The 20,985-nt window shown below is 34.4% G+C and overlaps 1 protein-coding gene across 7 annotated transcripts in view; it reads right to left on the bottom strand.

The window, feature by feature from the left end:
* Nucleotides 1-20,985, bottom strand: part of KCNH7 (potassium voltage-gated channel subfamily H member 7) — a 482,617-nt gene that overhangs the window by 65,812 nt on the left and 395,820 nt on the right. For all 7 annotated transcript variants that reach the window (XM_054549400.2, XM_063712835.1, XM_002812526.5 and 4 more), the window contains 2 exons: nt 14,369-14,794; nt 3,577-3,976 (listed from right to left, as the gene is read on the bottom strand). In XM_054549400.2, the coding sequence (XP_054405375.2) occupies nt 3,577-3,976; nt 14,369-14,794 (826 nt within the window). The remainder of the gene's footprint in view (nt 1-3,576; nt 3,977-14,368; nt 14,795-20,985) is intronic.

The raw sequence follows: 20,985 nt of genomic DNA on the forward strand, positions 1-20,985 counted from the left end.
TCTTATATTCAAATAAATGATGGTATGTAAAATGTGGGTGTATCTTACTGTAACCAATTTGATTAGAGTGTTTTCTTTTTTCTTGAAAGATACAATTCATCTGCAGAAAACATGTATTATTCTTAATAAATTAATAGAAATAGTCTAGTGCTATATTAAAAAGGAAAATAAGGAAGGAAAGAAGAAAGGAAGGAAGGAAGGACAAAAGAAGAAAATTGCCTAAAATTCCCTGATTGAGGGAATGGAGATTAGGTGTAGAGCAAGTAAAGAACTGAGTTATCTTCAATTTTAAAAAATCCACATGATAAATAGCACTACGTATTTTACTTAATCCTCACAAGTGGTGTGGATTACTGAGTGGTGAACTGGCTAAACTTAAGTGCATTTTAAAAAGTCTTTCTTAAAAATTCTAAGTTTCAAAATACAGGTTCTATTTTCTTAAAAAGATATTTCTGCTATATACATGTTTAAGATCAATTATTTCCTTGTTTGATACCTATGCCACTAAAGCAGATGACCCCTATAAAGTGTTTACTAGTAGTTGTAATCACAAAATGGTTGGAACTGTGTTTGCTCTGTGTTCTGTCTCTCTGGAATACATATTTCTATTTTATTCTAGGAGATTCAACTTCCATTTCTTTCTGGGTACAATGTTACTTCTGTGTTTGCAGCCTAGACTTGGACTGAATTTGTAGAATGTCTTAATAGTTATTGAAATGTAATGTTATTTGCTTATACAAATGCTACTAAAATAAAAACACTAAAAATATGAAAAGTACATTTTATATAAAGTAGACAATAAAGTTGGTGAATTTATTTAAATTTCATTAATAGAGATTTATCTAAGCACATTTTATTATCATGTTGACATTTAAAAACCAACTTTCAGGATCTATTTTCAACTTTCTATACATTCTAAGGATGATGTTCTTTTTGAATCTTTAGAAATAAACCATGCTTAAAATCCAAAATTTTCCTGATTAAAAACCCTCAACAAACTAGGCATTGAAAGATCATACTTCAAAATAATAAAAGCAATCTATTGCAAACCCACGGCCAATATCATGAATGGGAAAAAGCTGGAAGCATTCCCATTAAGCAGGAGCAACACAAGGATGCCCACTCTCACTACTCCTATTCAACTTAGCACTGGAAGTCCCAGCTAGAACAAGCAGGCAAGAGAAAGAAATAAAAGGCCTCCAAACAGGAAAAGAAGAAGTCAAATTATCTCTCTTTGCTGATAATATTATTCCATTCCTATAAACAACCAAAAAGATACTAGAAATGATAAATGTCTTCAGTAAAGTTTCAAGATACAGAATCAATGTACAAAAACTAGTAGCATTTCTATGAACCAATAATGTTCCAAATCAAGAATGCAATCCCATTTACAATAGTCAAAAATAAAATAGCAAGGAATATATCTAACCAAGGAGGTGAAAGCTCTCTAAAAGGAGACCTACAAAACACTGCTGAAAGAAATCATAGATGACACAAACAAATGGACAAATATTCCATGGTCATGAATAGAAAGAGGCAATATTGTTAAAATGGCCATACTCCCCAAAGCAATTTACAGATTCAATGCTATTCCTATCAAACTACCAATGTCATTTTCCACAGAATTAGAAAAAACTATTATGAAATTTATAGAAAGTGAAACAGAGCCTGAATAGCCAAAGCAATCCTAAACAAAAAGAACAAAGCTGGAGGCATCACATTACCAGACTTCAAACTATACTATAAGGCCACAGTAACCAAAAGAGCATGGTACTGGTACAAAAACAGACACATAAACCAATAGAATGGAATAGAAAACAAGGTGCACACCTGCAGCCATCTGATCTTCAACAAAGTTGATGAAAATAAGCAATGTATAAAGGACTCCCTATTCAATAAATGGTGCTAAGACAGCTGGCTAGCCATATGCAGAAGTGTTGAACTGGACCCCTATCTTTCACCATCTACAAAAATTAAATCAAGATGGATTTAAGATTGGAATGTAAGACCTCAAACCATAAGAATCCTAGAAGAAAACTTAGGAAATACCATCTGGATAACAGATGCTGGTGAGGCTGTGGAGAAAATGGAATGCTTATATTGGGGAATATAAGCATTTATTGCTTGAGGGAAATATAAATTAGTTCAGCAACTGTGAAATGCAGTTTGAAGGTTTCTCAAACAACTTAAAACAGAATTATCATTCGACCCAACAATTCCATTTCTGAGTATACGCCTGAAGAAAAATAAATCGTTCTACCAAAAAGACACATGTACTTATATGTTCATTGCAGCAGTATTCACATTGAAGAAGACATGGAATCAACCTAGATGTCCATCAACAGTAAACTGGATAAATAAAACATAGTACATATACAATATGGACTACTATGCAGCCATAAAAAAGAAAAAAAAGCATGTCCTTTGCAGCAACATGGCTGCAGCTGGAGGCCATTATCCTAAGTGAATTAATACATGAACAGAAAACCAAAGACCACATGTTCTCACTTAAAAGTGGAGGCTAAGCATTACGTACACATGGACATAAAGATGAGAACAATAGACATGGAGGACCAGTAGAGTGAGATAAAGGGCAAGGACTGAAAAACTACCTATTGGGTACTATGCTCATGATCTGGGTGATGGGAATCATTCATACCCCAAACTTCAGCATCACACAATATACCCATGTAACAAACCTGCGCACATATCCCCTGAATCTAAAATAAAATTTGAAATTATTTTTTAAAATATGGTAAAAAAATGAAAACAAAATCCATCATGCTTTTATGCTTTTGCTGATTGCTGCCTGGAAACAGCAAGTTCACCTTCAGTGGTTCTGCAGTGTTATTAAAAAATACATGTTAATATTAAAACATCTTTTAACAAAGCTTTTTTAATTCCAAAGAATATCTGTTATGAATGATGCTCATGACATTAACCAATCACTTAGATCTTGACATAATGTCACAGGAAAAGAAATTTTTAGTCAATGACAGAGAAAATTACATGTATATTATGTATAAATAGGTATGTGTATGTTGCATGTATATATATATATATACACACACATACACATGTATATGAAAGATCAGTTTACAGAATAATTGTTGTAATGATATATATGGTTAACATTTTTTATGTTTGTACATTTTTTTCTATCTATCTATCTATCTATCTATCTATCTATCTATCTATCTATCTATCTACCTATCAAGTAGTGTAAATGAGTATTTCCCATTCTAATCTAACCTCAGCTTGAAATAGAAAATAACCATTGGTAATAAATTACAGATACTCTTTTTATAGCAGTAAAACTGGACTGCAAGTTTCAATTCCTGAAACCATGTTGCTCCAATTTTATGCCCATAGTTCCCTAAAGTTCAAAAAGACCTTTTGGTGTCTCCACTTCACAGAGAGAATCAGATTTGATGGAATACAGTACCCATATATGTAATCCCATTATCTTCTCGATTTTCTGTAATTTTTTTCTTTGCCTTACTCTAAAGATTGTAGAAATATTAATTTCAAGGTGTTATTCTATCCTAATAGACAGCAGAAGAGAAAGCTACTTACAGCCAATCAACATGACACAAATTGAAAAGATTTTCTCCGAATTCGTGTTAGGAGACACATTCCCGAATCCTACACTGGTTAAACTGCTGAAGGTAAAATAAAGTGCTGTGACGTATTTGTCTTTAATGGATGGTCCAGAACTTGAGTCACTGTCATTGTAACGTTTCCCAATTTGTTGTCCTAAGGAATCCAACCATCCGATTTTGTCAGTCAGATAAGGCCTTTCTACATTCCCAATCGCATACCAAATGCAAGCCAGCCAGTGAGCAATCAGGGCAAAGATGCACATTAAGAGCATTAGAACAGCAGCGCCATATTCTGAATATCGATCCAGTTTCCTGGCCACGCGCACAAGACGGAGGAGTCGGGCAGTCTTCAAAAGACCAATTAATGTTGTTGTCTGTAGAAATAAATGTACATAGTCAGAAACAGTCGGCAACAATTCAAAGTACATTCATATGAAACAGTGGACAAAAACAGGTTAAGACAATATGGTAGCATTAAGGATAACTGCCTATTTAAATTCGGTATTAAACTTAGTTCTTTCTTTTATGTGATACCTGCTTTGGAAAATACTTTGAAAGTGCATGACACATTAATTCAGTATTGTGGCATGCAAGACATGGGGCAGAGAATCTGTCTTGTTTTATGTTCTAAGTGCCTTGCATAAGTCCTCAGTGACTCATTCATTCACCAACATACATTCTAGTGTGTTACTGTGTGCCTACTAAGGCCACACACTGATATTATAGTGTTAAACAAACAGACATGGTTACTTTCCTAAAAGAGACAGTTATTTAATAGACAAAGTGTCTAATCTAATGAAGAGAAAACAAGATCATAATCTACTGAGGAGAGAGAGATTTTTTAAAAACAAACAAATAATTAATTTCAGAGAGAGAAAAGTGCCATGATGATAGTAAGCAGAGAAATATGATAGAGGGTATTTGGAGGCATGGATTGGGGTAGAAACTGCTTTAAAAATGAAGACCAAGAAGGGCCTTGCTGAGGAGCTGACATTTGAGTTGCAAACCATCTGGATAATGAGAAGGAGCCAGTCAAGCCCCTTCTTCCCATAACTGTGGGAACACTTATTGGATGATTGCATGCATGAATTAGGCACTACATTTAAATGCATTTTTTATTCCTAAGTGTGCTAAATTGAGAAATTATTTCTTGATGTCCCAGTGATATTATAATTGCATTTTGCTTTTGGCTATGACATGTGTAACTAATTGGGTGATTATTACTGACCAGGTATCTAATGATAGGCTACTTCTATATAACAGGATACTTAACTGGTTGTTTGGACTTCAAATCTGAGAAGTACAAATTACAAGTTCATTTCTTAGGTTTCCTAAATAATGTCAACTATAAGTACTATATAATTCACAGGGCATATAATTATTCCATAGTTACATCATGTTTACCAATCAATTATTGAGTTATTTTATCTGTTCATTGTTGCTGCTTATTTCCCAAAGCACATCCAACTACGTTAAGAACACTTATATCTTAATGGAAGAAATAGCACATGGAATAACTACCACACCCTATGTATTAATATTGATGATGACAAAGGAGCACTAAATATTAAAAAAACTTTTTCATTAAAATGTTCTGGCTGGGTGTGGTGGCTTGTGCCTATAATCCCAGTATTTTGGCAGGCTGAAGCAGTAGGATCACTTGAGCCCAGGTATTTGAGACCAGCCTGGGCAGTATAGTGAGACTCGGCCTATACAAAAAATTAAAATAAAATAAAATAAAATAAATTAGCTGGGTATGGTGGTGGATGCCTGTAGTCCCAGCTATTCTAGAGGCTGAGGTGGAGGATCACTTGAGCCCAGGAATTTGAGATTGCAGTGAGCTATTACTGTGCCATTGCACTCGAGCCTGGGCAACAGAGCAAGACCCTGCCTTTAAAAGAATGTTCTAATAAGTGTTCCACAGTTTCTTGTTTTTCCCTTGTGCCATAGTGATCACAAGGGAAAGGGGATCACTTAGTCTCCCCTGAATTATTCTCTGTTAGTATTGGAACCCTTTAAAGGTGAGAGGAACTTGTGTAGTTGACACGTGTTTATCGTAACTAGACTCTGGTCTCTGCTCATTTGGGGATGTTTAGAGAGGTGAGTCTTCTCTGTTTTCAGTACTGAGTTGTTTTTCAGAGTGGAATGAAGGTGCTTGCTTTTTTTCTTCTTTATAGGTTTAAAAGTATATTTCTTCCCTATGAATGAATATAGGTTTTAAGTTATTATTGGCTGGATCCCTGAGAGAAAAGCAAACTTTCTAATATATGTATTATCAATATTTTAGCTTAGCAGTTATGTGCTAGGACTTTGGAACAGACAAACTTATGTTTGAATTCTGCCTCCGCAGAATGTCCCCTTGGATAAGTTATTCATTTAATCTTACACTTCATCTGTATATGAAGTGTAGTTTCTTCATCTGTGAATACAAATAATAAGGCCAACCTTACAGAGTTATAGATAGTACCCAATAAACAGGAACTCTGCGTTTCTATTTAAACATCCTTTACATTTTTCTTTCCATCAATAAGCAGGAACTTTATGTTGTGAAATGGGTTGAAAGAGCTTCCACCCTTTTTAAATGCAACACTTAGATATCTGGAATCACAACTGGGGGCCTTTCCGTACTGGCCTTGCAGCTCCCCTCAAGAAATGGCAGGGGCATTGAAAGACAGGGACTTCATGTAGGCACACTGACTGCTCAGACTCTGGTGGGAGTCACCCTGGTTCAACATTTCACCATTTCTACACAGCTCAGCTTCCTGTGTTTATTTTTCCTCTTAATTCTACTTTCTGTTTATTTGTCCTGAGAAATTAGAAATATTTGAGAATTATTGTTAAAATTTTCTTGTTTTTGGAGCAAAATTTCTTTCTGATCCTTAAAATAAATGAAGTATAATAAAAATTCTCCAAATAGTTGGTTAAATGAAGTGAAAAGCTTTAAAATAAATGAGCTGTTTTTATAACATATTGTGGTAATAAGTACTAATGACTCTGCTGGTTGTAAAGATGGTAGAGTAAAAATGATGTTATGATAAGAAAAGCAATGAAATCTGCTGTGCATGCAACCTTCCTTTTTGCCTTCCTTCCAAAGAAATCTCTGATGTTTCTTCTAGCATTCTATCAAAATGAAGTTAAAATCTATATGACAGTAAGTTCTCTAAGCAGATAAATCAATATAACGTACATAGTAACATACAAGTGACATCATTTCTGGAAAAAGAAAGTTTAAGAGATATGGGACATGTTGAAGTCTCAACATGTATGACAGTATTCATGCTAAATAATTGCAGAAGTAATGAGAGAGTCACAAAGGAGGGGGAAGGGGAAGAAATTACTAAGTAGTAATTATACCTCTCAGTTGCATTATAAGGATGAGTGAATACTGACTTCAACAGTCAAAGCTATTCTCTTGTAATTCTGTAACATGTACTCCAGAATAACTACATATGCTGGCTTCACAATGTAACAGATGCCTTGCCTTACTTCTATTGTTATCAAATTGTGGCTAACACACCTGGGCATTCTTTGTTAGCTACAGTTGTGTATAACACATCTTCTAGGTGATGCTTAGGATTGTAATAACTCTTTCCTGCTTATCATTTTAATATTTCTTTAAAGACTTAAGGTGTTTTGCCCCAGATTGCAGAATAGAGAGAAGTGATTGCATTAAAATCTAAGAGAGAGTAGATTTAATAATTATTAATCTTCTCCTGCCAATTTGTTATGAACCCTTAGCCCCATTGTTTAGTTTAATGGGCCATCTTTATGTTACCTGCAAGTGAGAAACAGGACCAACAACTACTTTATTATATTGTGCTAAGATCAGAATTTGACAGAGTATAATTGCTTTCAGAATGCATAATTATCTCCCAGCACATCTAATTTCATGTAATATCCAGACATTATGGAAATCTCAATTTTTTGATTTTTGAAAATACAATAAATGTAACTATCCATAAATTTTTTCACAATTTTAAAAACTAGAGATAAAAAACTCTCTTAGATGGTATTTCTTAAACTTTTCACTGGTATTAGAAAAATATTGTCTGTTTATTGTTATTCTTGAAAGCAACTAAAAAGAGCATAAAAGCTCACTAGATGGCAAAATGTGGTTACTGTTATAAAATACAAACACATAATGAAAATAAGATATAAAAAGAGGTGAGTCATTTTGCAGTACATTGAAGCAAGGCACTTTGTTTTCCAGTCCTGCCACTAAGTATAGCAAAGGGGACATAATGGACTCTTAACAAGTCAAGTCTTCACCCACCAGCACCCATGCTATCTCAGAACTCAACTCATTTATTATGATTGAATAATTTTCTAACTCTTTTTTTCCAAAATGTCACAGTAAAGTCAGTCTCTGTGAGATTTTTATTTTTAATGTATCTTGTCAATATTATTGTTTTTAATCTAAAGTAACTCTTTTTCCAAAAATTCAATTATTCATTTTGCTGGGTGGCTGATTAATATCATTCAATTTCAAAACTTTAAAAATACATCCACATCCACTGTTTACTAAAGCCCTAGATACCTTCTTATATTGAGGTAGAAGTTAGTTTCCTTTATTAGGTATATTAATTTTTAAACTAAACATTATTTAACTATATATATATATATATTCTAAACAATGAAGTTTTGTATGTATGTTAGATACTAGGTACAGACTCAAGAAGACTGTGTGGTCGTTTTTTGTGGATATTTTACAATAAATCAGGCAAAATTCTCTCTTCATGCCAGTGGAATTCTTTTTGAAGGCTTGAAATTAGAATAAGTAACTTCTTGTCAGTATTAAACAATTCTCTACTCAAGAATAAATTGTCTACAGTTAAACGAAGAGAGACTCATTAATAAGAAAAAAATTTTGTTCAAAAATATTAAAAAATTTTTGAAAAATAATTGTACCTTATTTTTTAGTAAACATTTTTAAGAATCTTATATTTAAAGCATATTATTTTAGAAATTTACTCTCTAAAACCTTTGCCTATAAATAAGTGATACAATTCTTATTCTATAAATAAAAATATGTAAGTATGTGATCTTTGGTTTTATATGCAGGCTTGACAGAATGAATGATCACTGAAACTTTCTACTTAATCCATCACTTGTCCTTTTTGTCAATAAATATTTGGGTGCAAGCGGAGAAATGTTAACACTAGACAAGTAATAAATTTCATTACTCCACACTCATGTTTTGCTTTAGATTTCATTTCAGCTAGTCCCCTCTAAGTTCTGGTACTTATATACATTATTCAATTATTTATCCAATAAATCTCAACAATACTGGAAACTAGTTTCTAGTCCTTTGTTCAGCTTAACTACATCATTGCAATATTTCTAAGGACACATTTACTAATACAATCAAAGAGATATATTTTGAATGTGTCTACAACCTTGGGGAATTACCTAGATTGTAACTTATTTATATCAGACCTCACAAATACTTCTAAAGTATGGCTTTTAAAGAGGAGATTTTTACAATTTCACTGGGAAACTCATTTCAATATTTAATAACCTTTATTATTGAGACACTTATTTTTGTTTTGTTTTATAATTAACATTTTATTTTTCTGCAGTTTGAACTCACTTTGGCTTTCTGTACAGTAGCAGACAACTGACCATCAAGTGATTCTAAACAGTAGTATGCAAATGTTACAACAAATAAATAACTAAGGATGTCATATTTTTTAAATGATAATTTGACTTGTCCTGAGAAATATTTTACCAATGATTATACTTTATGCCATCTCTCGCAAAATGTAGACAATCAATCACATACAAACAAACAAATGATCAACTAAAAGCAGAATAATTTTTCCATTGGGGATCTTATATCTCTTAAAAGTCATGCCATACGTTTTTAGAGGCATGACCAATAGCTCCAAATATAAGCCAATAGAAACTTCTGTCTAAACTCCCAAAAACCATCTAAGGAGACTTAGCAACTTTATGTGTAGACATGTATATGTATATGTGTCTGCAAAATATGATTTGTTCCTAAAAGTTGAAAATGATTATATTGGATGTTTTAGAAGTAAACTAAAGATATCTATTATAAAGATCAAGTTCAGCTGTCGAAATGCTCAGAGTTGGCATATAGATACCTGCTAATGTTTTCCTTGCATCAATTTCATAATTCATCTATCAGACTAATAAATCAAACATATTATTATGATCAGAATCCGTCTTTTCTATTGGAATTTTCCCTCAAAGAGCACGGCAGTTACTTAGGTTTCAAAGTCCTTCTTTGCTTGTATTCAGGATTCAGAAAAAATAACGGTAAAGTGTGAAAGGAAAGGGGTCAATGAAGCAAATAATTAATTGCAAGAATCCTAATTTTCTGGGGAGTAAGAGGTTAATGAAGCATGTAATTGAGCAGAGTTTTGTAGATTTCTGCTGCTAATATCTCTGAAATTAAGATTTGCCACAGATGAGCTAAATACGGGAAAATATGAGGCGGATAATCAAAAGTTAACTTTCTGGAGACTGAGCCAATAACATTATTCCTTTGAACCAATGATACAGAGAAAATTTGCCAATGATTGACGTAATGGGTGGTATGATGTTTGCTGATGCAGAAATTAGGAAATAGAGAATCTTTTTATTGTCTCTCTGGATGGCATTATCATCAGGAAGATATTAATGACATAGGCAAGCCCAGTTATTGCCAGTATTTATTTTCTTCAACATGTTTTTTAACATTATAGAATATCCTCTAGTTATTGTAGGTGATTTGTAATCATGTAAGAAAAAAATTAAATAGTTATGTCTTCTTCTTTTTTTTTTTTTTTGAGATGGAGTCTCGTGCTTTTGCCCAGGCTGGAGTGCAGTGCAGTGGTGCGATCTCTGCTCACTGCAAGCTCCGCCTCCCAGGTTCACACCATTCTCCTGCCTCAGCCTCCCGAGTAGCTGGGACTACAGGCGCCCACCACCACGCCCGGCTAATTTTTTTGTATTTTTAGTAGAGATGGGGTTTCACCATGTTAGCCAGGATGGTCTCGATCTCCTGACCTCGTGATCCACCAGTCTTGGCCTCCCAAAATGCTGGGATTACAGGCGTGAGCCACTGCGCCCGGCCGTGCCATGTCTTCTTTAGTAAAAACGTATATGCCAATATATCCTCTTAGCATTTATTAACACCTGTTACATAAATTACATAATATAGATAAAAATTTGATTTTTTTTCTAGGGTTGAATGTAAATAAAAGTGTTACAGTATCTTAACATTTAGGGAAATTGGCAAAGAAGATATTAATGTTTAATTGACATTGACAAAATTATGTTTTCTAAGCTCATCTATGATGCTTTGATGGATAGAAAACATTTTAGGGCCAGGCACACTGGCTCACGCCTGTAATTCCAGCACTTTGGGAGGCTGAGGCAAGCAGATCACTTGAGCTCAGAGTTTGAGATCAGCCTGGGCAACATAGTGAAACACTCTCTGCAAAAAAATATGAAAATTAGCCGGGTATGGTGGCATCTGCCTGTAGTCCCAGCTCCTCAGGGGGCTGAGGGAGAGGATCACTTGAGCCCTGGAGGCAGAGGCTGCATTGAGCTGAGATCACACCACTGCACTCTAGCTTGGGTGACAGAATGAGACCGTGTCTTAAAATTAAGCAATTAAGAAATTATGACTGTTCTTATAATTTGTTGAAAATCACTCTTAATTTGTTTATTTATGTACGTATGCATTTATTTATGTACTTATGCATTTATTGTGTAGAAATATTCATCTATGAACATATGAAAGCCCTCTCCTGGGATTCCTCTTTATCCCAGATATGGCTACTGGATCTTGTATATCTAAACAACAAAATCCCTGCCACTTTAAAAAGTGTAGGTTTTAAGGCTTTATTTTTGACCTGTCAAGTATATGTCTCCAGACCCTTAACAGATCCACACAGAAAACTGACACATGGTTCTTGTCTAGAAGCTGATCCAAACCAATGTTTGTCAGGATTGTATCTAACATTTAATTTAATGGATCTCATTTCTCTTCTTATACTCACATATTATTTTTCTAGGTGCTCATGGGGTGCTTGACTTGCCTACATGTCACCTGTAGTTCAATAACCAATAGTCATCACAAACTTAAGGTGGCTAAAACTGGAATTTCTTCCCCACAACACACTTTTTCTCCCTAAGGTTTTTCCATCTGAATAAATGCATTACCATTTATAATTTTGCTTCAGCAACCCTCCTGCCCTTCACCAAAGAAATGTTTCAATAAGAATAAACAAGCAACAAAAAATGTTTGCACCACCCTTAATTCTGCTTTCTCTCCTACTCTTCCATTCAATACTTAATCCATAAACAAGCCTTGGCAGCTCACCTCCAAAATATATCCCAAATTTCTTTACTTTTCTTCATTTCTGCTGCTTCCAAGCTGTTGTTTTGTCCTGCATCACAACATGTGGTCTGAACTAGTTCCCTGCTCCTAGCCTGACTCTCCAGTCTGCAGATGACAGCCTTTGCAGTCTTCAAAATGTCCATTGGATAATATCATACCTGTTCCAAAGACTCCATTGCAGCCAGAATAAGTAAGAAATCCCACATATCTAGGTGATTTGGTCTCTGTCTCTGCCTTCTCAAACCTTAGCATTCCACCTCTTACTGTGTGGTTCAGCCTGGCAGCCACCAGCCATCTTTCTGTTCCTCTACCATAACAAACTTGTTCCCCAAATGCAACATTTTCACTAGTGTTTCCTTCTGTGTGAAATGCTCTGCACGGTGGTCTCATGTGGATGGTTGCTTCCTATCAAGTCTCAACTCAAATGGCCTCTCCTTACTGGCCTTTTGTAATTTCCAATTCAAGTTAGCCATCCATCCAGGTCATTCTCTATCACATCCACCTGCTTTGCTATCATTACAGCATTTACTCTTTCCTGAAACCTTTCTGCACTGTGTTTGTTGGTTTGTTTATTAATGGTCTTTTGCCCTCTGCCATCCCCTATCCCTCTTCCTCAATTCTAGAATGTAAGTTCCTGGACAACACAAACTTTGTCTGATTTACTTCTGAATCTCTAAACCTAGGACAGTGCCTGTCACTTTGAAGGGTACCCAACAAAAACATTTTGAATAAATAAAGTATTATATTAGTAATTAAGAGTAATGCAGAAAATAGGACTGAGTGCATCACTGAACAATTCTAGGTTTCAACAATCTCATTCTGTAAAATGGGAATAATAGTACTTTAGCTTCCTAGGCAGAGGATTGAACTAGATAATTTCCTGTGGTTACTTCTAGTTCTAAGATCTACATTGGCAGCAGTACTAGATTTTAATTTGGGGGTAACACTTACATTATGTCCAGAATTTTTAGTGCATTTTAAAATTCAGACTTTAAAATTTAAAAGACACAAACTTCTTAAAACTTCTCCCATTATACTTCTAAGCTTGTCTACAAATCACTAATGTTTGCTGTTGGTGCATATATTTTAACGTTTGAAAGAATGAGGTTTTATTTTATTGTTCATCAACATAAGCTTATTTGGCGTAATGGTATGAATCACCCGTTATAAAAAACTCAAAGATATATATTAATAAAGAAGTATTTCACTCTCTTTTAGTTAAAACCCAAAGTTAGGAGTAGCTAATATTAAAAGTTCAGCTAATTAAGAACAGCTGATTTTTAAAAAGTATTTTGCTGAGTCACATGTATTATCTCATTAGAGTCTCAAATTAGAAAAAAAAAGCAAGAGGAGAAGGTAATATTATTATCACCCTTTTACAGATGAGGAAAGTCAGGTTGGGACTTTGTTTAAAATTATAGAACCCAGGAAAAATGTATTGTTTCATTACCCTGCTCTTAACTGACTCATAGTTCGATCAGAGTTTATTTCTAACAAATAAATAGATTTAGAAACAAGATCTTTTGGTTCGCCTTGGTCGAGGAGGATTATCTTGTTCTAAAGTCTTCATTGGCTAGGACGCAACCATCTGCCAAGAGTTGGTCTCCTCTTTGTTGGGGAGAGGAGGAAGTTGGTGCAGGGCAGGGTTCTTATGTAGAAAAAGACACAATTTTTAAAAATCCAACATATTGAGGAGTTTTTCAACCTATTCCCTTGGAACTACTTTCAAGCATTCTGTAAATCTTTCCGTTATAGAATCCAGAAAGTTTATAAATGGTAATAATAATGGAAATTAGATGAAGTGAACTGTAGGAAAACTTAACTTCTTTTGGATCAAAGAGTCTTTTGAGGAGCTGATTAAAGTTCTGGACCCTCTATCCAGAAAATGCACAATACATACACTTCTCGTATTTTCTTAGTTTCCAACTTTATTAGGCATTGGGATACACAAAAAGTACTTTCCAAGCTGAATATTATTTAAGAGAAAGCATATTTGAATAAGACATTTCAGAAGGTGCCCTCTTCACATAATTTGAACAAAAAACAAAACTCTGCTGTCTCAAACCTTAATAATGAGTTAAGAAAAACAGAGACATACTTAATATTTGACAGTTTTACACCCGTGAAGTTAATAACTAGAGATTTTAAATCCTGGGGATGTGCTGTGTGCTATGGACCACTTGTTTCCAAGTTTAATTTGGTGGGTAAAGAATGGAGAATCTTTTACAAGAGAAAGAATTTGATTTGCAATGGCAAAATGGTTTCATTTCATTCTGTAGCATCCCCAATTGAAAATGAATTTTATCTGTGAGATACAAGAAGCTTGCAAAGCAACTATTCTTTTTGCAGTTAAAATAGATTCACTTTTATAATTGCAATCTTTCAGAAAATAAGAATCTTAAGCAGTTCTTACCTCATCAGAACCTGATCCAAAAATCAGCAAGTCAAAAGGAATTGCTGCAACCATGTCAATCAGGAACCAGCCTTTGAAGTAGTGTATTGCTATTTTGGCGGGATCACTTACCACTTCTTCATTCTGATTTACATACGTTGTTCTGAAGTTTATTAAAATATCTATGATAAACATAATATCCACAATCAAGTCTACCACATTCAAAGGGCTACAAGAATAGCCACATTCTCGTCTTTTCTGTTCTTCTCTGTCATTGAGGAGGAAGGCTGCAGAGTAGGGAGTAAATATAGCAGTGTATATGACCAACAGCAGGATAAGCCAGTCCCAGACTGCCTTGAAAGGGCTGTAGTGCAATATCGTAAACTTGTTGATGCGTGGTGTCTGCAGTTTGTATTCAGGTAGGACATCCGCTCCTAAAGAGAGAACCTGAATGTGGAAAAGAAAATCATACACTACATAAATATGCCATTTGTAATCTGGTAAACCCGTAAAATAATAAGGGAACTAATTATACAGTAAAATTTATTAGAGAGAATTCATGTAATTTGGAAGTATTTATGAAACACACACATACATTAAATAAACCCATATAAACTTATATTGTACAGAGTATTTGGCTCAAGAAAATCACACTGGCATTTCTTGATAAATATGAATTTCACTGAAAAAAATAATAAATATTGCTGCTGAGATACCGAGGAATGTTACTGTTTCCTTTGGAACATAGTACTTCTCAGATGTAAAAATACATGTCTGTTTTTAGAAAATCACAAAGTTGGTTTTGATATATTAGTAATGCAGTTTTCAAATCTAGGAAAGGATTAGTTGTAATGAATAGAAGCAGTCTGCTTGGATCCATGGTCACATTTAATTTACATATATTTAATTTATAATTAAACCTTGATAAATTAAACCCAACTCATTCAAATTTTAATTAAGCAGAATTTCCCACCTGCAATCTGTTTTTAACATTAGGGGAAAAAAGGCAAATGAGATTAAAATGAACACAAAAGAGGCTTTTCCTTAAAAGGTTGAGAGAGTATTTGATATTCCAGGACAAATACACTTTCATTCCAACTCTTCCATCACATTCAGAGAGTTGCAAAAAGAAAATGCTACAAGGAGATGTTCAGAATATTGACCTGGAAATGTTGCAAGATGTTTAGACACCAAGCGGTACTTCACCTCCAAGATTTATTCTCCTTATAAGGCATCAGATAAACTAAAACAGTTTACCTTTTAGAGTTTTAGTTTACCTGAAAAAAATGAAAGCTAAAGTACAGTTTTGTCTCTACCAAGTAGAAAAGTCCATGATTTAGTGATTTAAGACTAAGTTTCAAAAACAAAAGTCAAAACAAAAAGGTTACTTAGCTACCCAGTAAGTGTAATTTATTGGGTAAAATGTAAGCCTTAATATATGGGTTTTAAAAAGCTGAAATTTTGTAATGGCTCCACAAATGGCATATAAAGAGCCATTTAAAAAGGGAAATGTGGGTTCTAATTTAATGCTATGAATATCCCACACATATACAATGGCTCTATTTCAAAGTTAATTTCACTGAGTACATTTCCATAGACTAGATTAATCTAAACGCAATTAATACATCATCAGCTTTGCAGCATGGATCTCAGGTAATCCTCCATTGGTTAGTCAGAGAGTGTTATTTCTGTGTTTTTGGCAATTCTATTCATGTTTAACTTGACTGTAATAATGAATTGTGTCAGGCGTACTTGAAATTTAAATCTTATATTTATTGTCATATCTCATACCTTTTTATCCCCACATAATGAGTTACCATCCTATTTTTAAAAGGACTTTAAAAGTTAAATAACCCCAAATGAGATACAATATAACTTTTAAATATAACAAAAGATTCAGCTAAAATAGGCAGAGCTGCTTTTTGATAACTGCTAAACTGCTTTAACTAGTTTTCAAAAAAATAATAATCTGACCTGACCACTTAATCAGTCCAGTGTAAATTTGAACCAGCCAGTTTATAGAGAGAACAGGGTTTCATTTTAAGCTATTATGAGAAATGATGGCAGCTAATTATTAGCAAAAGAGCAATCTGGAAAATAAAGTGATTTTATTATCTGTGAAATATTAAAAGTTCAAGATACACACATATATAAGTATATGAGTTTCAAAATCCAAATGGGAGTAATTAAATTATCTGTCATTTTAGAAGTAGAGATTAATAGAACTCTGATCCCATTATGCTTAGTATAGAGAAACGGTGTGTAACACTTTGGTCTGTACAAAAGGAAATATGTCATGTTCCTTTCCAGAAAAGCAGAACTACTCAGTATATAGAAAGCAAAATATACAGCTTTATTTTGGCTTTCAAAGTCATTAAAGTCATTTAAAATGTGGACCCATTCTATCTTTCCAGTCCTTTCTTCCATTAGATTCCTGTGTACCCAGGGCACTCCAGCAAAACAAGACTAAAATTTTTGAGCTGCTGATATCTTTCCATATCCTTAAATCCACAAATCTTTTTCATAAAAAAAGCATGTAGTCAATCAAAGAGGAAAAATAAGTCACTTTTAATGACAGTTATCTTTGTGTGAGTTTGCTCACTGCTTAGGTGACAAACTTCTGATACTAACCTCCCGCATGGGGCAATTGCAATACCTCTTTTAGCAGAAGTATAAATTAGAATGCAAGCAGCAATCTTGGAACTGTGGCTGAAACTGTTTCCATCCCACATAGGCACACAGGCACACCTTCATTTAACATTCAGATGACCACTGTGCTAAGAGCTGGAGACTGAAAGATGGAGAAGACACTGTCCCTGAGATCTTGGAGTTTATAGTCTGTTTGGAGACAGATGTGTGGGAAAATGGGAGTCCCCTTGAGGTCCACTTCACTCAGGGCCCGGGATTGGTGATGGTGCTGATGGAGGAGGTGGGTGGTCTTCACAGAGGATTTTTGGGAAAAGATGGCAGTTGAACTGAGACTGAATAGGAGTCAGAAAAGGACACAGCTAAGGGATGAGGAAGTTGGGAAGGGAAGGACATTACAAGCAGAGGGGACAGAGTGAACAAGGGTAAGAAAGCATAAAATCATGCGTTGTGTGTTGGGGAATTGTAAGCAGCCTTATATTTTGCTAAAGAATAAAATGCCAGAGAAGTAGGGTGGAGAACGGCCATGGAGAGGGCCAGTTCCAGGTTGCTGAAGGTCTAATGTGACAGGATAGGGATCTCAGGCTCTGTGCTTTAGGTCAACCTTCTCATACAGGAATAATATACAGGCTCTTTTTTAAAAGGAAAGACAATTATTGCAGGATTTATATTATTCTTATTTACAATGTTAGATAAATATGTTCAAAAATAAAACCAGATTAGAACTTCTTATGCTTATACCTCTTAATATGACTTGTGGGTTAAATTGTGTACCCTAAAAGGATATGTTGAAGTCATAATTCCCAGTACCTATGAATGTGACTGTATTTGGAAAGAGGGTTTTTGTAGATATAAATCAAGCTAAGATGAGGTCACAGTGGTTTGGGGTGTGCCTTAATCCAATAACTGGTATCCCTATAAGAAGAGAGAAGTTTGGATACAGAGACACAAAGACACACAAGCAGAATGCCATGTGTCATGGGAGCAGATACAGCTGCAAGCCAAGGAATGCTATGGATTGTCCACAGCCACCAGAACCTCAAATAGAGACAGGCACAGGATATATTTTCCCTCAGAACCTCCAGAAGGAAACAACCTTGCCAACATCTTGATTTCAGACTTCTAGACCCCAGAATTGTGCGAAAATAAACTTCTGTTGTCTTAAGCCACTCAGCTTGTGGTAGTTTATTATGGCAGCCCTAAAAAAACTAATACAATGACAAAAAATGAAAACACTTGAAAATAAAATATTTATAAAACCAGTGAGTTCAAACTCTCATTACCAACTCAATATTTGACATTTCTGTAGATCAAAAATGATTGAAACTTGACTATTGTATATGGTTTAATCTAATAGATAAAACATTTTTCTCTATTCTAATCTTAATGTCTTTTTTGAAAAAGTATGTTGTCAGAATAGTATTACCAACTTCAAAGATTTACTTGCTTATCAAGATAATCTAACCTAATTCTTAATGTGAACTCTGTTCCTATCAGGCTTCAAAAGCCAATTTAAATGGTGTTACTTGAAAAGTATACAAACGTTTTTCTTTACTTAAGTTTAGCTTTAGGGCATTATTGAATTCTACATTAAGTGATTATCTAAACACATTATCTCTTAGTACTGGGAGTTCATTTGTTACATTCCAATATGCCCATTGATACAGAACCACTGCAATTTGGTATGTATAACAATGGAGTGTGTTTTGACAACGCATTTGTAGAAACCGGTATGGTATCAAATGTTATGGTGCAGGTTCTTTTGACTTCTGCATCATTATGCATGTTTTATGTGACCGCTTAATTGTCTCACGACTTTTAACAGCCAAACAACTTCAAAAAGCTTTATTTATATAGCAAGCATTAGCATCGTGAGGTAAATCCAAATGCAGTCATCATTACTGTAGTCAGGTAGATGGCAGTACTTTGTTATTAGGTAATCATCTTAATGCTTCAGAAGATTCTTATATTTATTGTTTTAAATTTTCACCAAGATGCAGGAATTTTGAAGATTTTCCAGGAAAACTTGTGGGCTTCTGAGAACATTTCTTTCTATGGGTATCAGTTTGAGAATTATTAAATATTATTAGGCAGAGGAATCAAGGTGGTCAAGTTTGGTTTTAGACAGATGCATCTGGCAATGGAATGGAGGAAAAATGAAAGAGGATCAAGACCAGATACTTAGAGATCAATTAGGACTTTGGTACACCAGGAGGGAAATAATGGAAGCCTACACTAGGAACCACGTGGCAGAAATTGAGAGGAGGGGATATATTTGAGAAATAAATACATCTCAGGGTATAAAGATGAGGAGTGGAGAAATACTTGTTTCTTTATGGTTCCAATAATAGCAAATCTTATTAGATCCAATCAGGTAATATAAATCTTTGAAGTGTTTGGAATAAAGGAAAGAGCACTAGACCTTAAATTCTACAATCTGTGTTTGAAGTCCAGATACAATTGTTCTGATATGCCATTTAATCTCTAGATCTAGTTCTTTTTTAAAAAAATTTGTGTAATGTAGATAGTAATCTTTGCAAAAACCACCTATCTATCTAGAGCTACCATATAACATCAGATATTTTTTATAAAATTAGTTGGTAAAATGGGAAATGTTTACAGATGCATAAAATATTTTCATTATTGTTTTGAGTTCTAGGGTTATCTGTTGAAATCCTGGTTGAAACAAACCAACTCTATCCAAAATATTTAAAAACTGATTGGATAAAGCTGTACATTGACTGAATATTGATAATATTACAGAATTGTTTTAGTTATCTATTCCTTGTATCAAATCAGACCAAAACATAGTGACCTAAAGTAGTCATTTTGTTATTTATGATTCTATGGATCCAAAATTTAGGCAGGTCTTGGCTAGTCAATTTTTCTTCTCCACAGAATGTCAACTGGGGTAATTCAGTGAATTTAGTTGGTGGGGGAGCTTGTGTGGAGAATCCAAGAAGGCTTCATTCACATGTCTAGTACTTTGATGAAGATAGTTGGAAGGCTGGGCTCACCCAAGATGTTGGAATGGCTGGGTCTCTCTCTATATATGTAGATAGATAGTTTGATCAATCAACAGATAAATAGATATGTTCTCTCCTATGGTCTCTTAAGCAGGGTAGTAAGGTATGGTGGCTCAGCACTCCCAAAAGAAGTGGAAACTCCCAGGCTTCTTCAGGTCAAGGTCTAGAACTTCTATAGCCTCACTTTTGCCATATTCTATTGGGAAAAGCAGAAGCAGGCCAGCCCAGATTCATGAAAGTAGGGGAATGGTCTCTACCTCTTGACAGGGAAATGATATGCATGTGGAAGGGAAGGATTCAATCAGCTAGAGTCATCTTGGAGATAAACTATCACAGAAATTATTGACAATTATTGTTTGTAGATATGGAAATGATATTGTAGTTATGTGCTTTTAAAAATAGTCTTTACCTTTTCAGAGTATAGAGTGAAATATTTATAAAGGAAATGTTATAATATTTGGGCTTTGCCTCAGCACAATCCAGAGTTGGGGGAGAAGAAGGAGAGAGTAGGTCTGAATGTTGGCTGTATATTGATTTTTATTGAAACTGGATGATGGATAGTTACTATTATCTCTATTTTTATAATAAACTTAAAATTTTTCAAAATAAACAGGTTAAGAAGAGAATTCTAGAATCTTATTCAGAAATGTCTAAGATAGTTAAGAATGGAGTTTCCTGATTGAAAAAAAGAAATAGGTTTACAAACATCATAGAGGCTTACCTCTGTAAGAATTGAGTTGGTTCCTTATTAGGCAAATTTAGATTCCTGTTTACACAGCAGAATGTTTACTTTGCCTTCTGCATATCTACTTCATATTATGTAGATCTGTGTTCAGTCATACAGACTGCACACAACCCCAATTTTGCCCAACCTTGAACTCTTTGACATCAAGCTTCTGTTAAGTTGGTGGCTGGGAAAATCACGTTCCAAGATAGTCAGACATGCTAACTGCAGAGGTCCATTGC

Source organism: Pongo abelii, chromosome 11 (genome assembly GCF_028885655.2).
Source record: "Pongo abelii isolate AG06213 chromosome 11, NHGRI_mPonAbe1-v2.0_pri, whole genome shotgun sequence".
NCBI lineage: Eukaryota > Metazoa > Chordata > Mammalia > Primates > Hominidae > Pongo > Pongo abelii.